This window comes from Manis javanica, chromosome 14 (genome assembly GCF_040802235.1).
Source record: "Manis javanica isolate MJ-LG chromosome 14, MJ_LKY, whole genome shotgun sequence".
Taxonomy (NCBI): Eukaryota; Metazoa; Chordata; class Mammalia; order Pholidota; family Manidae; genus Manis; species Manis javanica.
Window position 1 is genome coordinate 86,177,907 of NC_133169.1, and position 26,073 is coordinate 86,203,979.

The 26,073-nt window shown below is 43.4% G+C and overlaps 1 protein-coding gene across 4 annotated transcripts in view; it reads right to left on the reverse strand.

Moving 5' to 3' along the window:
• SIL1 (SIL1 nucleotide exchange factor) overlaps window positions 1–26,073 on the reverse strand; it is a 222,467-nt gene that overhangs the window by 165,494 nt on the left and 30,900 nt on the right. For 2 of the 4 annotated variants that reach the window (XM_073221752.1, XM_073221754.1), the window contains exon 1: window positions 6,772–6,833. The exons of the other annotated variants lie outside the window; for them this stretch is intronic. In XM_073221752.1, the coding sequence (XP_073077853.1) occupies window positions 6,772–6,818 (47 nt within the window). In that variant the 5' untranslated portion in view covers window positions 6,819–6,833. Of the gene's footprint in view, window positions 1–6,771; window positions 6,834–26,073 lie in introns of those variants that run through there. 4 annotated transcript variants of the gene reach the window in all.

The window sequence follows — 26,073 nt, forward strand, 5'->3', positions numbered from 1 at the left end:
CACCTGGTCTTTATTCAAGAGGTGGCAGGTAGAGAGCAAGGAGGCATAGTTTTCCCTGGGCTCTGTGCTGAAGCTGGGAAAGGGGGATGTGGCACCCAGTCATGCCACCAAGATGACCTACCATCACAAGCAGGGACTGAGGCCACAGTGGCAGCAAAGGAAAACCTGTGTAAGTAAAGCCTGTGACACGGCGTCCCACTGAGGCAATTTGGCACACTTGGCCTGAAGTTAGTACCCTTGCCCACACCACATGCCACCCACTAACTCAGGCGAACCTGACCACATGCCCCTGCACACCCTGCAGAACAAGTCTTCCCATCAGCCTTGACTCTCATGGAGGACAGACCTACACGTTTACACAGAGCCTTCTTCCAACCTAAAACACCATCACTCAGTCTGGGAAAGGGGAACGTACTTCAGTGTTCTACCAGGAACTAACTCTGTATGTATCCTTGGGCTTCAGGACAGAAGAGATAATGACTTGAGATGCCAATTTTTCTATCAAAATTGGCCATTTATAGGCTGTACCTCTGCTCAAATAGAGGTCGGATGCTCTGAGCAATCGGTATTGCCAGCTTAATGAGCCCAGAACAAATGCTTGGGGCACATGTGGGAGGAGGTCCTTGGATTCGCTAGCCCTCGCCTACCTTAGCGCCTCATGTCTTCCACTTGACTCAGACAGGACTGGGGGAAAGGACTTGGCCCTATGTAAACAAGCCATCCTCCTGTACTTTTGTCTTCTCTTAAGGCAGGAAAATAAAAGAATGGGATGGAGATGGCAGGAAGCCAACAGAGGAAGGAAGAATGGGACTGCTGGATCTTGGAAGCCTCTGACATGACTGGCAGGCCCCGCAGACAGTGGCTGCTCTCCAGTCTAAGGACAGAGCACAGGGAGAAAGGAAAAGGTCACAATTGTCCCGGGCAGGCAGAGCCACCTCTGCAGCCTGCCTGGGAACACATGGAACCCCATCTTATAAAATGCTCACAGTCTTAACCTACAGTGTAGGTACATGTGTTTGTTTCCCCAAATCATGTGGAAAAACTAAAAAGGCAAGAATTCCTATTCCCGTCTTATAAGGAAGAAATTAAAGCAAAGAGATAAAAACATTGAGTCAGACAGCCCTAAGACCAATTCTTGGCTCTGCCAATTCCCACCTATGTGATCTTGAACATAACCTCACTAGGCCTCAGTCTTCTCATCTGTGAAATGGGAATAGAAGCTCCTACTGCAAAGCGTGTTAGGGAGGATTACACAAAACAGTGCATGTCAAGTGCTTGGTACAGCAGTCCTAACAACATCATTACCGTGGGGGTGCTGACTTGCCCCTGGACCCACGGGCAGTCAGTGAAGGCCAGGCACCCTGTAACCACTCTCCAGAGCTCCTGCCACCTATGGGAGCTATACACCCTCTCGCTTTAGGACCACCTCAAACTTTAGGAACCAAAACCTTTGGTGTGTATCTACTCCCAGGAGGTAAAGGAAACAGATGTTAGAGGAGGAACCCTACACTGAAAATGCACAGACCCAAGCTAGTCTTCTGCTGAGCCCCAAGGCAGATCCAGTCCACTCAGTGCTTACCCCAGCATGCTAGTGTCCAGAGAGCCAGGCCATTTCATACAGAACTGCCAGCTGCAGGAATAGCTGTAAAACAATCTTCAGCTTTACAAACTGAAGGTTAGAGGATGAACTCTTCCCACAGACACACATTGATTACTATTTATGGGCTGCACACACACTCACCTCTATACAAACAGAAGCTCACTGCCTAATTTGAGCAAATATGAAGCTGAAGAAACTGCAAAGAGGACATTGAAAGGACAGCCCTGACAAGCGAAAACAATGTGTACAGGCTTAAGAAAATAAATGGGTTTTTAAGGAATAATTTGAAGGACAAGAGAAATAAATTTGAAGTAGTCAGGCAAACAAGCTTTCTCCCCCTAAGACATAAACTAAAAAAGCCGGGAGGTAGACAGCAGTTAAATGAGCCTTTGAACAACAAAAGAAATGTGACTTCTAATTCCAGTCCAGCCCCTAATTGGCTGGGAGGCTGGACCTGGAACATCCTTAGCTGCTGACCATTTGTGTAATGGAGACAGTATCTGCCCCTATTGAAATCATGCCTAGGCCCAAACAAATGGGGACTGCTCTCAACAAACCCAAGGTACCCAAGAAGGAAGGAGATTAGAGGGTAGAAGGTTCACAAAGAACCTAACCCTCCGCCTGACCAAAGAACTACAAAGCCAAAATCCACTCATGCAGCCAACAAGGGAAACCCCAAGAGAGGCCCTTCCGGTGACAATACAGGGACAAGTTCTGGCCCCAGCAGAGAACACACAGAACCAAGAAGGTCCTAGCTCCACAGGCCCAGCTGGGACTGGAGCCCTGAAGGGCAACACAGGATGAGATGAAATAGGAAGGGGGAATTTATTACCCCTTTGCAGTACTGTGCTCCAACAGGTAGGGGAAAGGACTTTCAATCCCATCCGTACCCTGGCAGGGAAGAGAACAGATCTTTAAGAAGGTAGCTAAGCACATTAGCAAAACCCTGCAATCTCAGAGACAGAAGACAGTGGCTCCATCTAAAAGAAATCAAGTGACAAGCAGAGTGACCGAATAAAAGGCACCCCAGCATGGCCCTCTCTAGACCTATCCTACTCAGCCACACCCTTCAATAAATCGGAATGCTGGAACGGAGCTTAAGATTCATTTTTCATCAAGAAAGAGCAGGCACTCGATAGCTACATATGGAATAACCGGAGTTCAATGCCTTTGGGCTGGGAGCTTGTCAATGGGTCCAGGAAGGCTCCAACGGCTTCATGCTTGTTGAAGACAAAGACAGAGAGGCTAGGGCAGGGCAAGAACTCTGGTTCCATCTGAACAGAGGTGATAACCAAAATACTAAGAAAGAGTCCGTCTGAGGGAGAAAGTTGCTTTCCTTAGCTAGAAAGGAACAAAGGGCCAAGAACAGTCTTCAAGTCACAGCCAGAGGTTAGGAGAAGAAAGAGGAGCAAGCAAGGGAGCCAGACGAGGAGCAAGGACAGTGAGAACTACATGGGCCCAAGAGCAGAGGGTCCTGGGAAAACCGAGCTGGGGGCAATGACGTCAAGAAGTCAGTCAGAATAAGGAGGAGAAAATCCACTGGGTTTTTTGAGGAGCTCCAGAGGACTCCCTCATAAAAAGGCACACATGAAGAAACAGTGGTGTGAGGGTAGAACACTTTGAAAGGTTGAGTGGGTCCTAAAGTATGGATTTCTGGGGCCATTTCTCTAGACCCAATTTTTTCAACATTTTCTCTAGAGTTTTAATGATAACAGAGAAAAGCTGACTGGAGTGGTCCTAAAGAGGAATTCTCTGAAGCCATACAATAGGTTCCTATGATGGTGTAGAGCCACCCCCACAACACACATATCCTTGGGTGGTGTCAAGCACAATCACGCCAGCAAAGGGAGGAAGGGAGGGAGGCACGGCCCATAAACAAACTCCCCTCAGACACAACTCTACCTCCTCTGAGCTCGCAGCCATGCCTCGGACTGCTCAGAAGCCCTACACTTTGCGGGGCTGTAATAATCATGATTGTAGTACTTGGAGTGAGGGATGAAGAGAAATACCCCAGTGACACTCGGTCCCCCAGTATTAAAATGCACTATCTGGCAGCCCACAGGAAAACAAATTCTGTCAAGGATTATAATCATCATTTACAGAGCACTTTCCACGTTTCAAGCAAAGTTCTAAACTCATTTATTCTTTGCAACAATCCTCTGACAGAGTTCTAATATGCTGCTCATTTTGCCCAAGAGGGGACTGAAATTCAGAGAGGTTAAGTAACTTGCCCTAGTTCATGCAGCCAGAGAGAGGCAGTCAGGATTCAAAGCCAGTTTGTCCCCAGAACCTGTGCTCTTTCCATATACCATGCTGCCTTTCCAGTGGTCTATGAAATCGGCCACAGAAATGGGATTCATTTTATTTGTTCTGCAACAGTGTGAATAAAAAGGCATACATTTTGTGTCAGGAAAAGAAATTTTTAAATGAGCTTACTGGGGCCCTCTTGTGGAGAGACCCATCTCTACCACATCCAACTCTGCACATCGTACACATAACACGCATGCGCATGTGCATGCACACACACTTGGAATACTGAATGCACTTGGCCCAGCCTGTGGCAGAAGCACACACATTACAGAGGAAGAACAGCCTTGACTCAGACTGCAGCCAGGTCACCGGCACCCTGTGTGGCTTGACCTCTTAACCTCCCCCATCATTCAGGTTTCCCAGCTGTGCAAAAAGAAAAATCATCTTTGCTCCCCATCACAGAGCCCAACACCAAGCCCTCCCCTCATATACACCCAACTGTCTGCAAGAACTAAGCAAAGGGGAGGGGAGAACTATATTGGATAGAAGTTGGCCAAGGTGATATCCAAGCTCATTTCCAACAGGATTATTTCTAGATGGCAGGTGAAGAAAAAGGAGCCCAGAAAGGTGAATGGGGCTTGCCTAAGCACACTAGCAAGTGGCCAGGTGAATTAGAGAAAAACCCCAGACCTGGTTAATGCACTTCACTCCCTAGATTACAAGCTCCCTGCAGGCAAACAGACCCACTGCTTTGTACTTGCTCCCTGCCCCTGCCTTACCAGCCTGTGTCTGATGGCTGGAGCAAGGGTACCAGATGCTCCAATCTACCCCAGCTCCATCTCAGTTCCAGTGTAATGAAAAGAACATGGGCTCTGGGTTTTTTGACCCAGTTCTCCCCAAGTAGTTGTGAGACTTTCGGCTAGCTGCTAACTCTCCAAGTCCTTATCTGAAAAGGGACTTGATAGTAACTACTTTGTAGTATAGTCGTCAGTATTAAGTGAGAGGGTATGAAGCACGCAGCACAGTGCCTACATGCTATAGTGCATATAGCACATGGCTCAAGGAGCTTATAGCTCTCACTATGGTAGAGAAAAATCTGAGCGAAGCATAGGATAAACAAGCAGTGAGGGTTTCATCCCCATATAGAATTGTCTTCTGCTCTGACAACCAAGCCTCTCCTCAGAACCCGGCCTCCCTAAGCAATATGTCTGTCCACACACTAGGACTACACTCTAGATGGCTGCAGAGGCATTTCATAGACACTTTGAAGCACTGCATCTAGCACTCCAAAAGTGCCCGCTGAAGAACTGACTGAGAACAGCCACTGCAGAGCCCAGCTTCCTGGTGACTCAAGCCTATCTCCGAACTCCAATACATCAAGGAGGAACAGGGAGGGCAGGAGGAGGAGAGGCAACTTCAGCACACCTGACTGCTAGGCCCACCCCAGACAGGGTCAGCTGACATCCAGAGTATGGGCCCAGCACCTCTTCCTTCCCTTTCTTTTAAAATAATAACTGGATCTCCTGACAATAGGCATGATGGGCTCTCTAACAGCCTGCTCCCAAGAAATACCAGGGACTTTCACACACTCACACACACAGTCTGGGGCAAAGGAGGATCCGAGTTCTTCTCCCTTCCACCTGCTACCTCCAAGCTTCCAGAGAAGGTCAGGGCCTTAGTGAGATTGTGATGGGGGGTGGGCATAACTTCCAGTCCATAGCTCCAAACAGACCATCAGCAAAGCAGCAGGCACACCAACCCTTATTCTGTGTCAGCCACTCTGGCACTCTGGCAGCTTTCACACTCGACAAACAGGGACCTAACAAAGATATTTAAGCACTGGTCTCAGAGCACATGGGGCACCACACTGTGGAATGATGCACACAAATATACCATCACTGCCCTCAGGTGTTTCATGTCCTGTTCACAATCTGTGGATGACATGGCTTTCCACATCTGAGCCTTAGAAAGTAGAATTATTAAAAGGAATATTCCTTGTAAGGAATATGCCATGAGAAAATGGACTCTATTCTGGGCAACTTGAGACACAAATCACAGCTATGAAATGATGAGATGGGCAACAATTAGGGTATTCCTTAAACTGACTGAGGAACCCTAAGAAAATAGCATTTACTTATAAAACACTTAGTGGGTGGCAGCATGAGGATGGGTTATCAGGCTCAGAACTTTCTACTACCACACTGGCACTGACTGTGTCTTCCAGGTAAGTCACCAATGGAAACATCATATTTTATTTTTAACATGCCTGAGAGTCCAACACTATTTATAATTCCAGATCCTTAAAAACTTGAAAGGAGGATGAATTTTGAAGTGTACACATTTACATACGTGGGCAGAAACACAAAAATCAGATGCCTCCCAGTACAGCTCAGGGAGACATAACTCACGGCTTTCACAAACCCACCTAAACCTCAGAGAGAATGCAGGCGCCTTCTTTGAAAGATGGTGGGAGGCTGGGTAGGTAGCCAAGAAACAAAGAAATCTAAACTCAGCACTTGGCAGGACAATTAAGGAGCAAAGGATTTTAAATGCATTGTTTCTGACTCTAAATATGTCTACATTCATTACCAATTTGGGATCAGAAACCACATTTAGTTCTGCTGCAACCACACACTAAAAATATTAAGCAGAGTATTGCCTAGGAAACAGCAGTCCTCCCTGCTGCAGCAGCCCGTTTCAGAGCCAACTCTGCCATGGTCCCAGGGCTCCCCATCCTGGGCTTCACTGGGAGCCCAGCTGCAAGCAGAACTGCCACCATCCTGCCGATGCCTCACTTGCTTCTCAGAAGTCAGTGACAGAAGCCATAGCTAGGGACTACACAACCTCCTCATCCCTCCAAGGTTGTCGTAGGTGGCCAGTGACATTCCATTTCATACGGGCCTATAACAAGTAGAACCCACCTGACTGGGAGCTCCACAGGGAAGGGACAACTGTCCAACCTCACCATTTCTGTATCCTTATTGCACAGCACTGTGCCTAGCACTGAAAATATACCTGTTGATTGAATAAAATCAACAATTAAAATGAGTGAAAATATAGATTGTAGTTAATACATGAAAACAGGTTCACAAAATATTTTCAGTAGAATTACTATTTTGAAAAAAGTGTGTGTGGCCACCTCTATGATCACTTATGAAATCAGAATTATGGAAAGCTATGCTCAATGAAGTCTTTCTTCCTGAAATGTTAGATACATGAGAAAACACTTAAATATCATTTTCAACATAGAACCCACTCCCTTGTCCACTGACTTGATCTGGTCCCTAGATGGCTCAGAGGCCTTGTTCTTGTTCAGCCAGGCCAAGAACAGACCACCCATCCATCATCCCAAGGACAGAGAAAGCACAGGGAAAAGCTGCAGTCTTAAAGTCCAACTTATCAACTTAACCCTGTTGGCGAGGGCATCTTCCAGTCTGCATCATTAGTATGACTGGCTCCCTAGACAGGTGGTCAAGACGGAGATGTCAACACGAAAAAGTATGGAAAAGTTGACTGGGCCCAGCCTCAAGGCCAGAGCTCCAAACAGGTATCACAATGCCACACAGCCTAGGGTCTACTAGCCAGCAAAGTACCTGTTAAGAAGGGTAGCAGTGTGCCGATACTTAAAATTTACAAAAATAAAAGGAAGCACTTTGTAATTCATTCTGAGGCCATGAACTTCCTGATATCAATGTAAGACAGAGACACTACAAAAAAACTACAGACCAATATCCCTAATCAGTACACATGCAAAAATCCTCAACAAAATACTAGCAAACAAAATCCAACAACATAATAAAAGGATTATACAACATAATCAAGTGGTGCTTATCCCAAGAATATAAGGGTGGTTCAACACATGGAAATAAATCCAATTAAAATATTACATTGATAGAATAAAGGGGAAAAATAGATGATACATGTCAGTTGATACAGAAAAAGCACTGGACAAAATCCAACATCCATTCACGATAAAAACACTCAATAAACCAGGAATAGAACTTCCTTAATATAATAAAGGTCATATATTAAGAACCTGCAGCTAATAACATCATACTCAGTGGTGAAAACTGCAAGTTGCTCCTCCAAGATAGGACCAGTACAAGGATGCCTGCTTTTGCCACTTGTATTCAACATAATACTGGAAGTTCTAGCTAGAGCAATCAGACAAGAAAAAGAAATAAAAGGGCAGAAAGATGGCGGCGTGAGTAGAGCAGTGGAAATCTCCTCCCAAAAACACATAGAGCTATGAAAATATAACAAAGAAAAATCTTCCTAAAATAGAGACCACAGGACACAGGACAACATCCAGACCACATCCACACCTGCAAGAACCCAGCGCCTTGTGAAGGGGGTAAGATACAAGCCCCAGCCCGGCGGGACCCGAGCGCCCCTCCCCCCGGCTCCCGGCGGGTGGAGAGAAACCGGAGCAGTTTTTTTTTTTTGGCGAGCGCTTTTTGGAAGCCTTAGAGGGACGGGCCCCCGTTGCTGGGGAGGCAGGGTGGCGGGACCGGTGAGGAGGTGCCTGGGAACGGCGCCGGAGGACAAAGAATATCCCGCGTTTCTCCCTGCGAGACCTGGGGGCGGGTGCCTGAGACCGGTGCCTGAGGACGGAGGAGGTCGCGCGTTTTTCCCCTTTTTTTTTTTTTCTCTTTTTGGCAAGCGCTTTTTGGAAGCCTTGAAGGGACGGGGACCCCAGTGCTAGGGAGGCACGGTGGCGGGACTGGTGAGCGGGTGGCTGGGACCGGCGCCTGAGGACAAAGAATATCCCCCGTTTTTCCCTGCGGGACCGGTGGGCGGGTGCCTGAGACCGGCACTTGAGGACAGAGGAAATCGCGCGTTTTTCCCCTTTTTTTTTTTCTCTTTTCTGCGAGTGCTTTTTGGAAGCCTAAAAGGGACAGGGACCCCGGTGCTAGGGAGGCAGGGCGGCGGGACTGGTGAGCGGGTGCGTGGGACCAGTGCCTGAGGACCAAGAATATTGAGCGTTCCTTCCCTGCGGGACCGGTGGGTGGGTGCTTTTTGGAAGCCTTGAAAGGACAGGGACCCTGGTGCTAGGGAGACAGGGCAGCAGGACCAGTGCGCGGGTGCCTGGGACCGGCACCTGAGGAAAAAAAAAAAAAAATCGCGTGTTTTTTCTTTTTTTTTTCCTTTCTGTTCCCTCTCTCATTGTTGCTGTTGTTGTTTTGGTTTGGAGAGTGCTTTTTGGAAATCTTAAAGGGGCAGGACAGGTCACTTAGACCAGAAGCAGGGAATCTGGGGATCTCTGGGCACTCTAACCCCCTGGGCAGCAGGGAGCACAGAGGCCCCTTACGGAGATAAATAGTCTCCTGGCTGCTCCCCCTCTAACGGGGCTCCACCATTTTGGAGGAACAGCCCCAGCCAGGCCAAGCCCACAGCAACAGTGGAGATAAACCCCAAAGCAACTGGGCAGGAAGCAGAAGCCCTGTCTGCGCACAGCTGCCCAGCACAAGCCACTAGAGGTCGCTATTCTCCCAGGAAAAGGCTACAAACCAACAAGAAGGGAAGCTCTTCCAGCGGTCACTTGTACCAGCTCTGCAGACTATCTCTATCACCATGAAAAGGCAAAACTACAGGCAGACAAAGATCACAGAGATAACACCTGAGAAGGAGACAGACCTAACTAGTCCTCCTGAAAAAGAATTCAAAATAAAAATCATGAACATGCTGACAGAGATGCAGAAAAAAATGCAAGAGCAATGGGATGAGATGCAGAGAAAAATGCAAGAGCAGTGGGATGAGATGCAGAGAAAAATGCAAGAGCAGTGGGATGAAGTCCGGAAGGAAATCACAGATGTCAGGAAAGAGATCACAGAAGTGAAACAATCCCTGGAAGGATTTATAAGCAGAATGGATAAGATGCAAGAGGCCATTGAAGGAATAGAAGCCAGAGAACAGGAACGTATAGAAGCTGACATAGAGAGAGATACAAGGATCTCCAGGAATGAAACAACACTAAGAGAAATATGTGACCAATACAAAAGGAAAAACATTCGTATTATAGGGATACCAGAAGAGGAAGAAAGAGGAAAAGGGATAGAAAGTGTCTTTGAAGAAATAATTGCTGAAAACTTCCCCAAACTGGGGGAGGAAATAATCGAACAGACCATGGAATTATACAGAACCCCCAACAGAAAGGATCCAAGGAGGACAACACCAAGACACATAATAATTAAAATGGCAAGGATCAAGGACAAGGAAAGAGTTTTAAAGGCAGCTAGAGAGAAAAAGGTCACCTATAAAGGAAAACCAATCAGGCTAACATCAGACTTCTCAACAGAAACCCTACAGGCCAGAAGAGAATGGCATGATATACTTAATGCAATGAAACAGAAGGGCCTTGAACCAAGGATACTGTATCCAGCACGACTATCATTTAAATATGATGGTGGGATCAAACAATTCCCAGACAAGCAAAAGCTGAGGGAATTTGCTTCCCACAAACCACCTCTACAGGGCATCCTACAGGGACTGCTCTAGATGGGAGCACCCCTAAAAAGAGCACAGAACAAAACACACAACATATGAAGAAGGGAGGAGGAGGAATAAGAAGGGAGAGAAGAAAAGACTCTCCAGACAGTGTATATAACAGCTCAATAAGCGAGCTAAGTTAGGCAGTAAGATACTAAAGAAGCTAACCTTGAACCTTTGGTAACCACGAATCTAAAGCCTGCAATGGCAATAAGTACATATCTTTCAATAGTCACCCTAAATGTAAATGGACTTAATGCACCAATCAAAAGACATAGAGTAATAGAATGGATAAAAAAGCAAGACCCATCTATATGCTGCTTACAAGAAACTCACCTTAAACCCAAAGATAAGCATAGACTAAAAGTCAAGGGATGGAAAAACATATTTCAGGCAAACAACAGTGAGAAGAAAGCAGGGGTTGCAGTACTAATATCAGACAAAATAGACTTCAAAACAAAGAAAGTAACAAGAGATAAAGAAGGCCACTACATAATGATAAAGGGCTTAGTCCAACAAGAGGATATAACCATTCTAAATATATATGCACCCAATACAGGAGCACCAGCATATGTGAAGCAAATACTAACAGAACTAAAGAGGGAAATAGACTGCAATGCATTCATTGTAGGAGACTTCAACACACCACTCACCCCAAAGGATAGATCCACCGGGCAGAAAATAAGTAAAGACACACAGGCACTGAACAACACACTAGAACAGATGGACCTAATAGACATCTATAGAACTTTACATCCAAAAGCAACAGGATATACATTCTTCTCAAGTGCACATGGAACATTCTCCAGAATAGACCACATACTAGCTCACAAAAAGAGCCTCAGTAAATTCCACAATATTGAAATTCTACCAACCAATTTTTCAGACCACAAAGGTATGAAAGTAGAAATAAATTCTACAAAGAAAACAAAAAGGCTCACAAACACATGGAGGCTTAACAACATGCTACTAAATAATCAATGGATCAATGAACAAATCAAAATAGAGATCAAGGAATATATAGAAACAAATGACAACAACAACACTAAGCCCCAACTTCTGTGGGATGCAGCGAAAGCAGTCTTAAGAGGAAAGTATATAGCAATCCAGGCACACTTGAAGAAGGAAGAACAATCCCAAATGAATAGTCTAACATCACAATTATTAAAACTGGAAAAAGAAGAACAAATGAGGCCTAAAGTCAGCAGAAGGAGGGACATAATAAAGATCAGAGAAGAAATAAACAAAATTGAGAAGAATAAAACAATAGCAAAAATCAACGAAACCAAGAGCTGGTTCTTTGAGAAAATAAACAAAATAGATAAGCCTCTAGCCCAACTTATTAAGAGAAAAAGAGAGTCAACACAAATCAACATAATCAGAAATGAGAATGGAAAAATCACGACAGACTCCACAGAAATACAAAGAATTATTAAAGACTACTATGAAAACCTATATGCCAACAAGCTGGAAAACCTAGAAGAAATGGACAACTTCCTAGAAAAATACAACCTCCCAAGACTGACCAAGGAAGAAACACAAAAGTTAAACAAACCAATTACAAGCAAAGAAATTGAAACAGTAATCAAAAAACTACCCAAGAACAAAACCCCGGGGCCGGACGGATTTACCTCGGAATTTTATCAGACACACAGAGAAGACATAATACCCATTCTCCTTAAAGTGTTCCACAAAATAGAAGAAGAGGGAATACTCCCAAACTCATTCTATGAAGCCAACATCACCCTAATACCAAAACCAGGCAAAGACCCCACCAAAAAAGAAAATTACAGACCAATATCCCTGATGAACGTAGATGCAAAAATACTCAATAAAATATTAGCAAACAGAATTCAACAGTATATCAAAAGGATCATACACCATGACCAAGTGGGGTTCATCCCAGGGATGCAAGGATGGTACAACATTCGAAAATCCATCAACATCATCCACCACATCAACAAAAAGAAAGACAAAAACCACATGATCATCTCCATAGATGCTGAAAAAGCATTTGACAAAATTCAACATCCATTCATGATAAAAACTCTCAGCAAAATGGGAATAGAGGGCAAGTACCTCAACATAATAAAGGCCATATATGATAAACCCACAGCCAGCATTATACTGAACAGCGAGAAGCTGAAAGCATTTCCACTGAGATCGGGAACCAGACAGGGATGCCCACTCTCCCCACTGTTATTTAACATAGTACTGGAGGTCCTAGCCACGGCAATCAGACAAAACAAAGAAATACAAGGAATCCAGATTGGTAAAGAAGAAGTTAAACTGTCACTATTTGCAGATGATATGATACTGTACATAAAAAACCCTAAAGACTCCACTCCAAAACTACTAGAACTGATATCGGAATACAGCAAAGTTGCAGGATACAAAATCAACACACAGAAATCTGTAGCTTTCCTATACACTAACAACGAATCAATAGAAAGAGAAATCAGGAAAACAATTCCATTCACCATTGCATCAAAAAGAATAAAATACCTAGGAATAAACCTAACCAAGGAAGTGAAAGACTTATACTCTGAAAACTACAAGTCACTCTTAAGAGAAATTAAAGGGGACACTAATAAATGGAAACTCATCCCATGCTCATGGCTAGGAAGAATTAATATCGTCAAAATGGCCATCCTGCCGAAAGCAATATACAAATTTGATGCAATCCCTCTCAAATTACCAGCAACATTCTTCAATGAATTGGAACAAATAATTCAAAAATTCATATGGAAACACCAAAGACCCCGAATAGCCAAAGCAATCCTGAAAAAGAAGAATAAAGTAGGGGGGATCTCACTCCCCAACTTCAAGCTCTACTACAAAGCCATAGTAATCAAGACAATTTGGTACTGGCACAAGAACAGAGCCACAGACCAGTGGAACAGATTAGAGACCCCAGAAATTAACCCAAACATATATGGTCAATTAATATTTGATAAAGGAGCCATGGACATACAATGGCAAAATGACAGTCTCTTCAACAGATGGTGCTGGCAAAACTGGACAGCTACATGTAGGAGAATGAAACTGGACCATTGTCTAACCCCATATACAAAGGTAAACTCAAAATGGATCAAAGACCTGAATGTAAGTCACGAAACCATTAAACTCTTGGAAAAAAACATAGGCAAAAACCTCTTAGACATAAACATGAGTGATCTCTTCTTGAACATATCTCCCCGGGCAAGGAAAACAACAGCAAAAATGAGCAAGTGGGACTACATTAAGCTGAAAAGCTTCTGTACAGCGAAAGACACCATCAATAGAACAAAAAGGAACCCTACAGTATGGGAGAATATATTTGAAAATGACAGATCTGATAAAGGCTTGACGTCCAGAATATATAAAGAGCTCACACGCCTCAACAAACAAAAAACAAATAACCCAATTAAAAAATGGGCAGAGGAACTGAACAGACAGTTCTCCAAAAAAGAAATACAGATGGCTAAGAGACACATGAAAAGATGCTCCACATCGCTAATTATCAGAGAAATGCAAATTAAAACTACAATGAGGTATCACCTCACACCAGTAAGGATAGCTGCCATCCAAAAGACAAAGAACAACAAATGTTGGCGAGGCTGTGGAGAAAGGGGAACCCTCCTACACTGCTGGTGGGAATGTAAATTAGTTCAACCATTGTGGAAAGCAGTATGGAGGTGCATCAAAATGCTCAAAACAGACCTACCATTTGACCCAGGAATTCCACTCCTAGGAATTTACCCTAAGAACGCAGCAATCAAGTTTGAGAAAGACAGATGCACTCCTATGTTTATCGCAGCACTATTTACAATAGCCAAGAATTGGAAGCAACCTAAATGTCCATCTGTAGATGAATGGATAAAGAAGATGTGGTACATATACACAATGGAATACTACTCAGCCATAAGAAGTGGAAAAATCCAACCATTTGCAGCAACATGGATGGAGCTGGAGAGTATTATGCTCAGTGAAATAAGCCAAGCGGAGAAAGAGAAATACCAAATGATTTCACTCATCTGAGGAGTATAGGAACAAAGGAAAAACTGAAGGAACAAAACAGCAGCAGAATTACAGAACCCAAAAATGGACTAACAGGTACCAAAGGGAAAGGAACTGGGGAGGATGGGTGGGCAGGGAGGGATAAGGGGGGGGAAGAAGAAGGGGGGTATTAAGATTAGCATGCATGGGGGGGAGGGAGAAAGGGGAGGGTGGGCTGCCCAACACAGAGAGGACAAGTAGTGACTCTACAACATTTTGCTAAGCTGATGGACAGTAACCGTAATGTGGTTGTTAGGGGGGACCTGATATAGGGGAGAGCATAGTAAACATAGTATTCTTCAGGTAAGTGTAGATTAAAAATTTAAAAAAAAAAAAAGAAAGAAAGAAAGAAAAGGGGGATTACTCCTTAACAGGATAAAACTATTGGTAAATCAAAGATCAACGCATGCTTTAAATATCCTTAATGTTGATCACTTAAAGGGTGTCAGATGATCAGCTATGGAGGTACTCTTTTCTGATAATATTCCTTTCTCTTAATTAAAAAAAAAAAAAAAAAGCAGTTACTGTGTGCTGACCTCCAATGAGTTCTGCACAGTGGTATAGAGGGCATGTCAAAGTGTGGGCAAAGGGTCTGTTTGTTTCTACGCAGAAGATCAAGGCCTAGCTTGGATACCCAGAAAATGAACTAAGATACGATATGAGGAGGAGCTTCCGGCATCAGCACTCTCTGGAGGACTCGTGCCGGGGGATGATCATCAAAAAGCCTCCACAGGGATCCGGACGATGCTGCGGTTGTGGCTGCATCCAGCCCACCATCTCCTGGACTTGCCATAAGAAGGAGGAGGGAGATGTCTAGGCTGGCATGTGCATACAGTGAGACAACGAATTTGACTGGATCTGTACTGTTGGAACTCAACCAGGAGTTGGGAGGGGTGCAAGTTGTAGCACCCCAAAATCTCATGACTATAGACTATCTATGGTTAAAAGAACATATGGGATGTGAACAGATCCCAGAAATGGGCTGCTTTAATTTGTCTGATGGTTCAAGTACAGTTCGAAAATATCCATCATATCATAGATAAATTTTCACAAATGCCTAGGGTGCCTAAATGGTTTTCTTGGCTTCACTGGAGATGGCTGGTAATTATAGATTTGCTTTGTTTATGTCACCGTATTCCTATTATGTCAATATGTGTGTGCAAATTAGTTAGTAGTTTAAAACCTATACATACTTAAGGTACTATACAAGAAGATATGTCAAAGAAATAATCAATCCTCCCAAGTTTCCTTCATATGCTACATCTATAGCTTTTCTTCTTCCTTCCTAATTACAAACTTTAAATAGAATTCGTGCCTCATATCGAATTTACCGAGTATCATAATTCCTCCAGGTGGTAAAGATACCTCGAGACAAGTGCTGGGCATAGAAGCCACAGGGCATAAATCTGCAAAGAAGTAAAAAGCTAACCTTTGCAAACAATATGGCTTCTCTCTCACTTACCAACTTTACATTTCCCTGTATGGCCCCGGAAGATGACTGGTTAGCCAGAGACGGGTAAGATTCCTCAAGGGAGGAACAACCTAAGACAGGCACAGTCGCAGGGGGGCCATCAGGTGAGAATTTGGGGATCAACAGAGGTGAGGCTCAGAACCTCACCCCCCCTGCTTTGAGAGAAATCTTCTGCATCCGTGGATGTCTTGCTGCCCTTGTCTAGCCTGGATTAATACTTAGTCCATAGGCACACACCTGATCATCTGATCATCTACATTTGCCTTCTTACAGCACTAAACTATGTTTTCTACCTTTATCTTGCATCTACCTACCACTTCAGCATTTTATTAAAAATAAAAATAATAATAATAATAGGAGAAATGTGGGATCAACATATAAATCAAGTACAAAAATCAAATGAATATTCATATTTGACCTGATGGTTTATAGGTCATATTGCATGATCAAAACCGAAAGTTTCTGTGATGACTGCCCTTGTACTGTTCACCATGTAAGAATTTATTCACTCTGTAAGAATTCGTTCACCATGTAAGAACTTGTTCGTTATGCTTCAGAAGATTGGAGACTGACGAGAATTAGGCTTGAGATGGATTAATGATTGTACATTGAGCATTGACCCCCCTATACTGAATTTTATTGTTGTTAACAACCATTTGATCAATAAATATGAGAGATGCCCTCTCAAAAAAAAAAAAAAAAAAAAAAAAAAAAAAAGGTATCCATATTGGAGAGGAAAAAGGAAAACTATCTCTATTCACACAGATCATGATCTAAGATGTTAAAAACTCTAAGGAATCTATGAAAAACTGTTAGAGCTAATAAATTCAGCAAATTTGCAGGTACAAAATCAACAGTCAAAAATCAGTTGTATTCTACACACTAGCAATAAGCCAAAAAGGAAATTAGGAAAACAATTCCATTTTAAAAAGCATCAAAAATAATAGAATATTTAGGAATAAATGTAACCAAGGAGGAAAGACTTTAACTAAGATGAAAAACTTATACACTCAAAACTACAGAACATTGCTAAAAAACGAAAGACCTAATAATTAGAAAGAGATTCTGGTTTCATGCATTGGAAGACTTAATATTGTTAAGAGGACAATACTTTCCAAAGCAATATACAGATTAAATGAAATCTCTGTCAAAATCCCAACAGATTTGAATACCCAAGATTTGCCTCTTTTAGATATTTCTTCTGAAGAAGAACAAAGCTGGATGATTCACACAACCTGATTTAAAAACTTTATCACAAAGCTACAGTAATCAAAACAGCATGGTACTGACATAATGATAAACATATGCTCTCACATCTAGAGTCAATTGATTTTTAACAAGGGTGCCACTGACTAAAAATGGATCGGCTTAAATTTCACAGTTAAAACTATAAAATTCTTGAAATAAAATACAAGGGAAAAATTTTATGATCTTGGATTGGGCAACAATTTCCAAAGCAACAAACAATAAAAGAAATAAATAAATTGGACTTCAAAAATTTTTAACTCTGTGCTTCAACACTAGCAAGAAAGTGAAAAGACAACCCAAAGAATGGGAGAAAATAATTACAAATCACTTATCAGATAAGGGTTTATTATTCCAAAATATATAAACAATTCCTGCAACTACAAAAAGACAAGTAACCCAATTTGAAAATGGGCAAAGGAATAAACATTTCTCCAGAGAAGATATACCAATGACCAATAAGCACATGAAATGATGATCAATATCATTAGTGGTTTGGAAATGCAAATCAAAGCCACAATGAGATACCATTTGGCACCTATTAGGATGGCCATAATTTTTTTTAAAGCAAATTAACAAGTGTTGGCAAAGATGTAGAAAACTCGTACATTGCCAGTGGGAATGTAAAATGGTACAGCCACTATGCTAAGGAAAAGTTCTTCAAGAAGCTAAACAGAATTATCATAAGAGCTAGCAATTCCACTTCTAGGAGTATATCCAAATATCTGAAAACAGTGACTTAGATATGCATATGAATGCTCACAATACCCAAGAGGTGGAAACAACCTTAGTATCTATCAAAAGATGAACAGATTTTTTATAGAGTTTTTAAATGTGGTATGTGCATACAATGGATTATTCAATCATAAAAAGGAATGTTCTGAGGCATGCTAAAACATGGGTAAATCTCAAAAACATTGTAAGTGAAACAAGCTAGACACAAAATGACAAATATTATATAATTCCACTTACATGAAATATCTAGAATAGGCAAATTCTTAGAAACAAAGTAGATTAGAGATTACTAAGGATCAGGGAGAGAGAGTACATAACGCAAAGTTATTACTAATGAGCACAGAATTTCTGTTTGGGCTGATGAAAAAGTTTTAGAAGTAGATAGTAGTAATGGTTGTGCAACAACTATATTGAATGTAATTAATGCTAAATTGTACATTTAAAAATGGTTAAAATGGCAAATTTTATGCTATATGTATTTTACCACACTAAAAAAAAGTATGATTGCCCATGAGCTGGTAATTTCTGAAACTGGATAATGGATACATGGATGCATTAATTATATTGTTCTCTCTTCTAAAAAGAAAAAAAAAGAGAAAGAAACCAAAAAAATTATGTTTTCTATAGTTTTTTTGGTAGACATTCTTTATCAAGGTTAAAGAAGTTCCCTTCTGTTTCTACAGCTAAGAGGTTTTATCATGAACGTGTGTTAAATTTTATCACGTTTTCCACATCTACTAAAATGATCATATAGTTTTCCCTTTAACTATTAAAGTAACAAATTTAAAATGTAAATTTTCTAATGTGAAATCACCTTTGCATTCCTAGGATAAACCCAACTCAGCCAGATGCTTGTTTTGACATCCTGTTGGGTTTGATTTGCCACATTTTGTTGGTCCTCCACGTACTCCCATAACTCTCTGTGCAGGTACCTTAAGACCCACCGAACTATATTATAAATATGAACTCCCTGAGGGCAAAGACTCCTTCCTCATCCATGGTTCCATCCCTACCTAGTGCAGGGTCTAGGACACAGAAGGCACTCAATAAAAGTATGGCTCATAAATAAATGAACAAATGGGTAGGTAGAAAGAAGAACACTTTAATCCAGAACACTGACATTCACCCTGGCAGATATGCACAGCAGATTTTTCAGGCAGGGAGACTTCCCAAGAGCAGGTCAACCACTCCACAGAAGTGTCTTCTCTGTCTGTGGGCAACTCAGCTTGCCTGCGGCTCTGTAAGCTGAACTCTAGACCTCGACTCTCATCTCCCTACTTCCCCTCATTACCCAAACAACATTCATAGTTCAGTGCCTGCTTTCATCCACAGGATGCAGCTCTCATACCAAAACATATCACAAAGATTAGATAATGTTTTGGGTTAGAGGGGGGATGTGGCATTAAATTCAAATTTACAGTGTTCCTATCAGTCTCAGAGTTTATTCCCAACAATCAAAATGGCCTCATCCCAACCCTGATTGGCACAGCAAGAGCCTATCCCATTAACAATTCACTGCATCAGCAGTACAGGAGAGGAGAGCAATCAGCAAGGGAAACAGCTGAATTATCTCAGCAGCTGTAAATTATGTGTTCTCTCTTCCTATCCTCCTCCAAGTCCACGTTCAACTGTGTCCCACGCCTCCACAGTGAACTTGGGTTTGGCAAGTATCTATGTCAACTGCAGCAACCAAACTTGAGTTCAAGGAGCAATATTAAAAAGCACTAATTAACTGTGTTTAATGTCAACAAGATCACACTTTAACTTTAAACATCCCCTAGTCTGAGTTACTTAATTAAATTCTTTAAGATCCTTGGACACTGGCACAGAGCACACTGCCCTGGGGAGCCATTCCCAGGTGCTGGCCTTGGCAGGCTGTGGAAGGGGAGGGGCGCATATCCCTGGGGAAGTGCCAGGAGAGCCCAGTTTTCTTCTGGAGTCTCCTAATGAGGCGGTTCCTCTTCACAGCTCTGCTGGTCAAAGGGCAGCAAGAACATGACACTTTTCAAGCATGGAAAATTGCCAAAACAGGCTACAATTTATTTTCTTAAATGTATTTTTTTTAAGGCACCCATAAAGAGAGACACTTTCCCATCTGGTATCTGTTCTTCTTATGAGTGGTATATCATGAAACATTCAAGCATGTATACAAGGGGGCTACAACAGGATTCATGACAGCAGGCATGGTCTCGGGGCTCTGCAAGATGCCACTAACCAAATCCCAGCCTGCCAAGAGTCACCAGCCTGCAACTGACAAGGGTACAGCTCAGCCCACAGCAGCTTCCTAGACTGGAACCTGCAAAGGGTTTCTGGGTTCCAGAGAATGAACTTGTGATGGGGATGCCAGTGGGACTCCACGATGTCTCTCCTGCCACAGCAGCCTCCGTGAGGACAACGTGCCAGCTAGCCTTCTCACAGTACCAGATCTGCTGAAAGAGAGTGACTGTCCAGGTAAAACTGGTCTCACAACTGGCCTCCAGGCAGAGCACATTTGGCCAAGGATCAATAAGAATTTGGAGCCTACATACCAGGCAGCAGATGCTCTGAACCCAACCCCACTGGGTCAGGAGTCAGACAATATCATTTTAAGAGCAGCAAGGGTATGAGAGATACCATGTTGCCCTCTTGTGCCCCACTCTTACAGCAGGAGCCCTAATTCTTTCTAGTTTCCTTAGAGAACTACCACCTCATCTCTCAGTTGTCTCTGTCACTCACCACCTTCCCCATACCTGCTATTTTGCCTAAAGGATCTGCCCTGCCACAAAGCAGTAGGCAATTCTTTCCAATTATTCCATTTGTCTCTCACTCCTCAGGGATTCCTCTTGTGGCAGCTCCTCAAAACAGCCACTGCAGCCCCTGGTAATGCCAACAGAAAGCACTGTAAAAGAAGGTTGGTTGATATTACAGATCCTCACCCTGAAAGGCAACGACCCCCATAAACAACAAGGCATAAGCCCTGGCTTCAGGGACAGCAGATGTTTGGGCTATGTTGGGCTCATGAAAACGTGGAGAACATTCAAAAAAACAGAAGAGTGATACAGCCACACAGCCCCAACATGCTGCTCACTTACTACCTGCAGTTTCACACCCACGCCAAAGTCATTTCAACCCCAGATGAGCAGTTAATACCCATGCCAATCCAGAAAAATATTTCCGCAAAGACCTAGTTCACTCTCCTATATAGGAGAGCTACTAAAAGAACAAAATTGGTGCACTATGAAAAGATAAAAGAACCCTTACTTCCTACTAGGGAACAACTATCCACTTGCCACCATGCCCACCACACTCAACCAGCAGATTATTCACCCTTCAACCCATACTTATTGAACCCTGCTGCATCTCAGGCACATTCCAAGTGCTTGGGATAAGAACATTAAGTAAATAGGGGTCGTGACCTCCAGGCACTTCTAGACAGGCAGTGGAGATGGATGAGTAAGTCGACAGTTAAAGTAGGAACTGTTTTGAAAGAGCCTTGACAGAGATAGCTAGAGGGCTCTGAGGCAGGAGAGAACCGATATCTCCATCAGGAGATGGGGTCTAGGGAGGAGTTCCTGGAAGAGGTGAGCTTTAAAGATTAAAAGAAGAAAAGTATCAGCCAAACAAAGAAAATGAGAAAGGTATCGCAAGCAGAGTCAAGAGTGCTTTTTGAAGGCCTGAAAGCACGAAACTAGGAACATGCATTTATTTCAACAGCTGGGGCAACGACAGGCTTATGGGAAGTGGTGTGTTGATGTACAAGAATCTCTCTGCGAGACAGCCAGATGAGTTCAGACCAGGTGAGTTTCTCATTGCTCACTGCACTGTCTTTTAACAATCTCTGGAATCTCTTCTTTTCAGAACTGCACTATGGGAAAAGAGATTAGAGAGGGAGAAAGAAAGCCTGCTATAAACCTCTTAAGATAAGAGGGTCACTGCTTTTTGTGAACTCATTCCTTTGCCTTGCAGTTCAGTAGTTAGCTCTTGCAAATTCTCAGCATCTATTAAGAGAAAGAGCCAGTAAACAGAATCTGGAATTGAACTGTTATTACCCCCCAACAGTGGCCTAAAACCCCAGTAGTAACCTGAACAGTAAAGCAACCTTAGAGTCTAGGAACAGTGTCTGTGCTGTCCTTCCCTGAAGAATATGCCTGCTCTGCTCCCCTCTCCTATGTTTCCCACTCAACTCCAAAGCTAAACTCATGCCCTTCCTCCCACACTCTGCTAGAGTTGCCTAGCTCTATTGTAAAATCCAGAAATCCAGGATCTCTCAACATATCCCTCTCCTTCCCCACACCCTGCTTTCTGCCCCCTGCCCACCCATCAACTACTGTCAATTTTATCTAATATCTCCTTCCTGCTCACATGCCCAAATTGCTATAGCCACTCCACCTCTCAGGTGAGGGCAACCTAGGCAGGCTTTCAAAGAGGCCATACCCAAGCCAAGTAGCACAATGAGGGAGAAGACACACAGCTTTAGTGAATCTCTTATTTGCTCAGCCCAAGGTTCTTAGAACACCCAAAATCCAGTCTCCTGAGCCTTTCCAAAAGGCTCTCATCTTCCTCTGATGATGAGTGGCACTCAGGGAGCCCATTTAAACGCAGTAGCAAGCCAGAACAGGGGCTGCAGGGAGGGTTTGGTGCTTTGCACGAGTCCTCTGGAGATGCCAATGCCTTGGGAGCCCAGAGCCCGAAGCCAAACCCTATGATTACAGGAATCAAAGTCCAGGCGAGGCAAGCTTAGCTCCCCACAGCTCCTCCCCTCGCAGGGCATGGAGACACACTATAGGGACAGCCACTGAGCTGAAGAGTCTTCAACCATACTCTCTCTGCCATCCTTACTTACCACAAGGGAAGGCATTTCCTACTACAAAGTAGGTGGGAGAAGGCGATTTTCAGGATAGTGCTGATAGTAGCTTAGATAATGGTTTCCCAAAATAAAAGACAAAATAGGTACTGAAATAGGAAAGATCTGGCCATGCCTCTCAGCCTCAATTCAATGGAAACTTCCCTTCATCCCATTTCCTACCATTAGCCCTCACACCAGCCTAGGGGAATAGACATATGCTAAATGAAAGAACAAATGGATGAAGAAATGAACAAACGGTAGGCTGAGGAGGAGGGAGGGCACAAAAGGAGAGAAAGAAGAACCTGCTCAAACACATCCTTTCATTAACTCAGATGTCTCCGAGCGCCTATGAACTATACCCATGCAAGCTGGAAACGTACAGGCATGCACCGACTACGGAAGCAGTGAGGACAGAGAAACGCATTCTCCTGCATCTCCCTGGGATGGCATACGTCCAAATACTACTTTAACAGAACCTCCTGTTTTCCTGACATTAAAGCCATGCCTAACGGCACACATGCGAATAAAAACTTTACTTTTTATTGTATCCAGGACTTTGGGGCCTTGTCGTTCCTTTCGAAGGAAAAACGCATCATTCATTTCCTTGATTAAAAATTGATTTAATTTGGCTTACATTAGGTAGGTACAAGGGGAAAACATACAGATTCACAAAGATAACATGCACGGCAACAGAACTGTGATGAGCTCTAGCGACTGCACAGTTGGGTCCTAACCCACCAGCAATGCAAGACAATTAAAAAGCTCACAATGTGGAGCTTAAGCTCCACCCAAAAGGAATTATCTTCCCACAGGCATCTCTGCCAGATTTTTGGTTAATGTAAAAAACTTTCAAAAGGAAAGGAAAAGAAACCCCAAGGATATTTAACATATAACTCAGAATTTCTACATTTTTTCCAATTCCCTGGCAGGTAGGAAAGGCAAAGAGGTCATTATTTCTCAAACCCACTTTTCAACACTTTTTGCATTGATTTGACATTGTCATAAAATTTTTCAATTTATTGAGAGCACAGAGCACAGGAACGTGCAAAGGCTGAGGAATTGTAAGCCGCTGTGAAGGGACTGAGGTGAGAGAAAGAAGAGCTATAGAAGAGGGGGAGCTACAGTCCTGACCCCCACATGCTCAGTGACACAGCCTTGGGCTCTGGGTCTGCGATGAAACACCAGGGACTCAGGCCTGCACAAGCCACCCTCTCCACCACGGTACTTCAGGCTCCTAGACTCTCTGATTTAGAGCAAATGGGCAGGCTTCATTGGATATCAAAGGATCTTGGCATAAAAGATCAGCAAATTATAATCATATACGTTGATTAAATGTCAGAGGGATTATTCTATAGCCAGAGCATGAATGTGCTCCTATTCTCACCTGCTTGAAACCACTCAATGATTTTCCACCCCTCGGGATAGAGGCCAAATGCCACACCCAGGCCCTCCACCACCCAGCCGGGATTCAGCGTCTCCAGCTTTCTCTCTCTCCTCTCCCTATCTACAACTGGCTTTATGGAACTGCTTTTCCAACGCTCTAAGACATCATCTTGTCTCCTATACCAGGCCTTCACATGGCATCCCCTCTGCTCAGAACTCCTGCCCCTCCTGTTTATCTGGCAAAGTCTGACTCATCCTAAAAGACACTTCCTCTGGGAGGCCTTCACCAACCCTCCCCACCAGAACAGATTAGCACGCAGCACCCACACTTCCCTGATCATAGCACTTATTACACTAACAGCTGTCCCTCTCCTCTGCCAGGCCTTAAGCATTGTAATGATAAGGACCACGTCCATTTTACCCAGCTAGCTTGACACATGACACAGAAGAAATGCTGTAAATTCCTGAAGGATGACTCAGATCTGTATTAGGCTCACTTCTCAGTGACATTTCAATTCACACACATACACAAGATAGTTATATGCTGGTCTCCCCATTGCCCCACCCCAATCCCTCACATTTCAGTCCATTTTAATGGACAGCTTACCCAGGCCTTAGCCTCTAGTAAGTTCATCAGTCATCTGTGCAGCACCTACTATGTGACAGACACAGTGTCAAGTAACCAAGATACAGAGATGACTGAGCCCCTCCTCCTACCTTCTAGGAAAAGAAAAGGCACACAAATAATTGCCACATGATATGATATGTGTCATAATGCAGAGATACGTGGGGTGGGGTGCTGCCGAGATGAATTAAACCATTCTTCCTAGTATTCTCTTTCCCCCAGTATCTCCACTAACTACTCTCTATCCCTCCTCATTCTCACATACAGAAATCCCACCAACACTCTTTCCCCAGGTATCTAACCCGATCAGACTTCACTAGGCTGGGTTCCCATTCAGTTCCAGATTAACTCAAATCCTTCCTGGCTTCTGCTTTCTCACCTTCAGTTCTTTCCCCAGGCCTCTCACTCACATACATCCCTGCCTCTGCCCTAGCCTGAACCAATTTATCTAAACTATCATTTGTCCATCTCCTCACTCAACTGTCTGGGGTGATGACTTGACATTTATGAAACATCTGCACTTACATGGAACATACATAACAGTCCCTGTCTACAATGAAAAGAAGAGGGGGCTCACAAGGCCGAAATAGCAGAAAAGATTAAATGCAAAATAAACCTCTACTGCTTCCTCTACTGTTCCAATTGCTAGGGCATCATGGCCCTCAAGAGGATGCTCCCAGTTCTGCTACATTTCCTGGAAAGTTACAACACCCTTCATCCACAAGCCCCCGGAAACTGAGCCCCTGGCCTACTGCTTCAGTCTCTCTGAATGCTCAGGCCACTATCTAGCCACACATTCATTTAATCAACTAAATACCCTTGTGAGCCAAGAACCATGTGCCACACAATGCTGTGTACAATGTCCTATATATAAAACATGTTTGACTGATGTCTGTGACTGAATCTCTATTGAGAAGAAAACCAGGCGAGCTTCCCCTGCCCATTGCCCAGGAATACCCCAGTGCAAAAATATCCTGCAATGAAGCCTGCAGTAAAAGCCCCCTAAAAGCCTCTTACTCATCTAAGCCCTGACTAGAGAGACCTTCACCCCAGGTAAGAAGATGCTGACACAGCCCTCCCAACAGTGTGCCAAGAGAGCCAGGGAAACCAGTATTGCAAAACACCCTTTTAATCAAGTGACTTGTCGCCAGTTAGTGTAGATTTAGGGGAAAATTTTCTCAAGAAACCAGTAATAAATGGAGAGGAAGAAAAGAACAGAAATTAATGAACATAGTAATTATCCCCCGAAGTTGCAAATCAGAACAATTCCTCACTTGCAGACAAGTATGAAAAACAAGATTAAAATGCTTCAGGGATGTGTTTGTGAAACAGCAGGTAACAGAACAGATAAAATGTATTTAGTACCTCACTGGGGACACGTACCTTTTGGCTAATAGCTATCAGAGACTAAA